This window comes from Engraulis encrasicolus, chromosome 4, assembly GCF_034702125.1.
Source record: "Engraulis encrasicolus isolate BLACKSEA-1 chromosome 4, IST_EnEncr_1.0, whole genome shotgun sequence".
NCBI lineage: Eukaryota > Metazoa > Chordata > Actinopteri > Clupeiformes > Engraulidae > Engraulis > Engraulis encrasicolus.
The window spans coordinates 35,014,019-35,016,518 of NC_085860.1; the positions used below are offsets into that span (position 1 = coordinate 35,014,019).

General features: G+C 51.4%; 1 protein-coding gene across 2 annotated transcripts in view; it reads left to right on the plus strand.

Annotated features, from left to right (window-relative positions):
• Positions 1-2,500, plus strand: part of sema3ab (sema domain, immunoglobulin domain (Ig), short basic domain, secreted, (semaphorin) 3Ab) — a 64,448-nt gene that overhangs the window by 29,586 nt on the left and 32,362 nt on the right. For both annotated transcript variants that reach the window (XM_063197287.1, XM_063197288.1), the window contains exon 3: positions 487-549. In XM_063197287.1, coding sequence (XP_063053357.1) covers positions 487-549 — 63 coding nt within the window. The remainder of the gene's footprint in view (positions 1-486; positions 550-2,500) is intronic.

A 2,500-nucleotide genomic window follows, 5' to 3' on the forward strand; every position in this document is an offset into this window, starting at 1 on the left:
ACACCTGGAGCTCCCCTGTCCGCCTTCATCAGATAAGGCCAAAAAAAGCTAGCTAGCTGCAGATAAGTCGGCAGCCCGCCACGATCGGATCGGCAGCCCTCGAGGCAGCCCAGAGATTATGCGCGTTGCAATCGTGCCAGGTTCCTCTTTAAGTGGAAGAATGCAGCTCAACTACTGTGGCAGATGTTACACGGGAAAGAGAAGGGGGAAGCATCAAAGTGATTTATAAGACTTATTATCATCTGGCTTGTTTGGTTAAAGCATTAACTGTGTCGCTGGCTTACGTACATCATTTGTGGTCAGGTGCGGGCGGAATGGGAACGAAGCAGTGCGCCATGTTTTTTCCCCTCATTATTTTGACAGAGTTAATGCTGACAAATGTTTCTTTTTTTTCTTTGATTTTGCCCTCTCTCTGGTTCTCTTTCTCTCTCTCTCTCGCTCTCTCACTCTCTGTCTTTTGCTTTCTTTCTCTCTCTCCTCATCCAGATAACATGGCCACCAACTCCATCGCGAAGAGACGAGTGCAAGTGGGCTGGCAAGGACTTGCAGGTGATATGTTTTTCCCAAGCAATTTAATGACACTATATTCGGTATGTGTGTGGGAGTGCGTGTGTGAGTGCATGTGTGCATGCGTGCGTGCATGTGTGTGTATGCGTGCATGCGCGCTTGTGTGTGTGTGTCTATATATGTGTCTCTTTGTATGTACTTTGGTGTCCAAGTTATCACCACATATCACCATGCCAGGGCTACACCCCGGCGTGCCAGTCAGCACTATTTTGACATAGCTGTCAGTGCTGACTAAATAAAATAGCTGAGTCCTGCTACACGCTGCAGTTAAAACAAACTGGGTCTCTCGGGCAGTCCAACCACCACACCCCTGTCAAGTCCCTGTACCTCACTCAAATTCTCTCTCTCTCTCTCTCTCTCTCTCTCTCTCTCTCTCTCTCTCTCTCTCTCTCTCTCTCTCTCTCTCTCTCTCTCTCTCTCTCTCTCTCTCCCTCTCTTTCATTCTCTCTCTCTCTGACACACATAGACACATCGACACAAACAGACAGACAAACTGTCACACACACACACACCCATGCACGCACACACACACACACACACACACACACACACACACACACACACACACACACACACACACCCATGCACGCACGCACGCACGCACGCACGCACGCGCACACACACACACACACACATTCAGCAGTCTCCATTGCTGCCTGCCATTCCATCAGTGCGATTCACTAACGCCCCGGGGCCATGCTTGTGAAATATGGAATCATAACAGTGCAAACGCCGTCCTGTCAGGCGTGTGCAGGAGCGCCAAGCTTGGGTGCTTCTCAATGAGGCGGCTTGAATAGCGATAAAATGCATTGTGTGTGTTTTTTATGCAAACACCACGGCCGAGCGAAAGAAAGAAAGAAACGCGCCCACCCGCTCTCCTCGCCGCTCCCACAGATGCCCTATTCTCGCCCCCACACTGTGCTGCGCTCTTGCCCTGGGAGGGAGGTAGCGAGAGAAGTAGAAGTTGTGGGTCAGTGTGTAAAGCCGTGTGTGAAGCCGTGTGTGTGTGTGTGTGTGTGTGTGTGTGTGTGTGTGTGTGTGTGTGTGTGTGTGTGTGCGTGCGTGCGTGCGTGCGTGTGTGTGTGCGTGCGTGCGTGTGTGTGTGAGTGCGTGCGTGCGTGTGTGCATAGTTGCTGAAAAGAAAGTTGAATAAAAATAGGCAAGTGAGAGAGAGGAGGAAAAAGGACAAGGAAAAAGGGGAGAGAGTGGAAGTCAGAGAGAGAGAGAGAGAGAGAGAGAGTGAGAAAGAGAGAAACTCCTGAGTTTATGGTAGCTGAACCGGAGCGATATGAAGACTCAGTTGAGTGGCGGCGAACAGAGGCCCAGTGACCAGCTGCTCTGGCTCGCGATAACGCCGTACGGGCAGTGGTGCTTTGCTACTGTTGCTGTTCCTATACCCCCCTTCTGAAGCTATGCCTCCCTGGTCTGGTTGGTATGCCTCCCTCCAGGGCTGGACTGGACTGGTCTGGCATACAGGACATTTTCCTGGTGGGCCGACAGTCCCCAGGGGCCGAGTCTGTTGTCGTTTTTCTTGTTTTCCTGGGGATTGGCCCACAGTTTATAGGGGCAGGACCATTGTTCCCTCTTCCAAATAGACAATTGATTCAGCCAGTCAAGATATAGTATGAAAGTGGCCTGTTGAGGGTTGAGGTTTGGGGCCAGTCTTACAAAAAAATGCCCGGGTCATTTTTCATTCCCAGTCCAACGCTGCCTCACTCCCTCCCTGCCTCCCTGCCGGTCTGCTCCACAGACCTCCAGAGATGGAAATCGTCCCCGTGATTTACATTACATGCAGCAAGCAAAGCAAAAGCAAGCAACGCTCACTCGGCCCACTGCAATTTCATTTTGTATGGGCTCTTTTGACAAGGTGCACACAAAAGAGTTGGGGGGGGGTTTGCCGGTGAGGGGAGTGGTAGGGGGGGTTGGGAAGAAG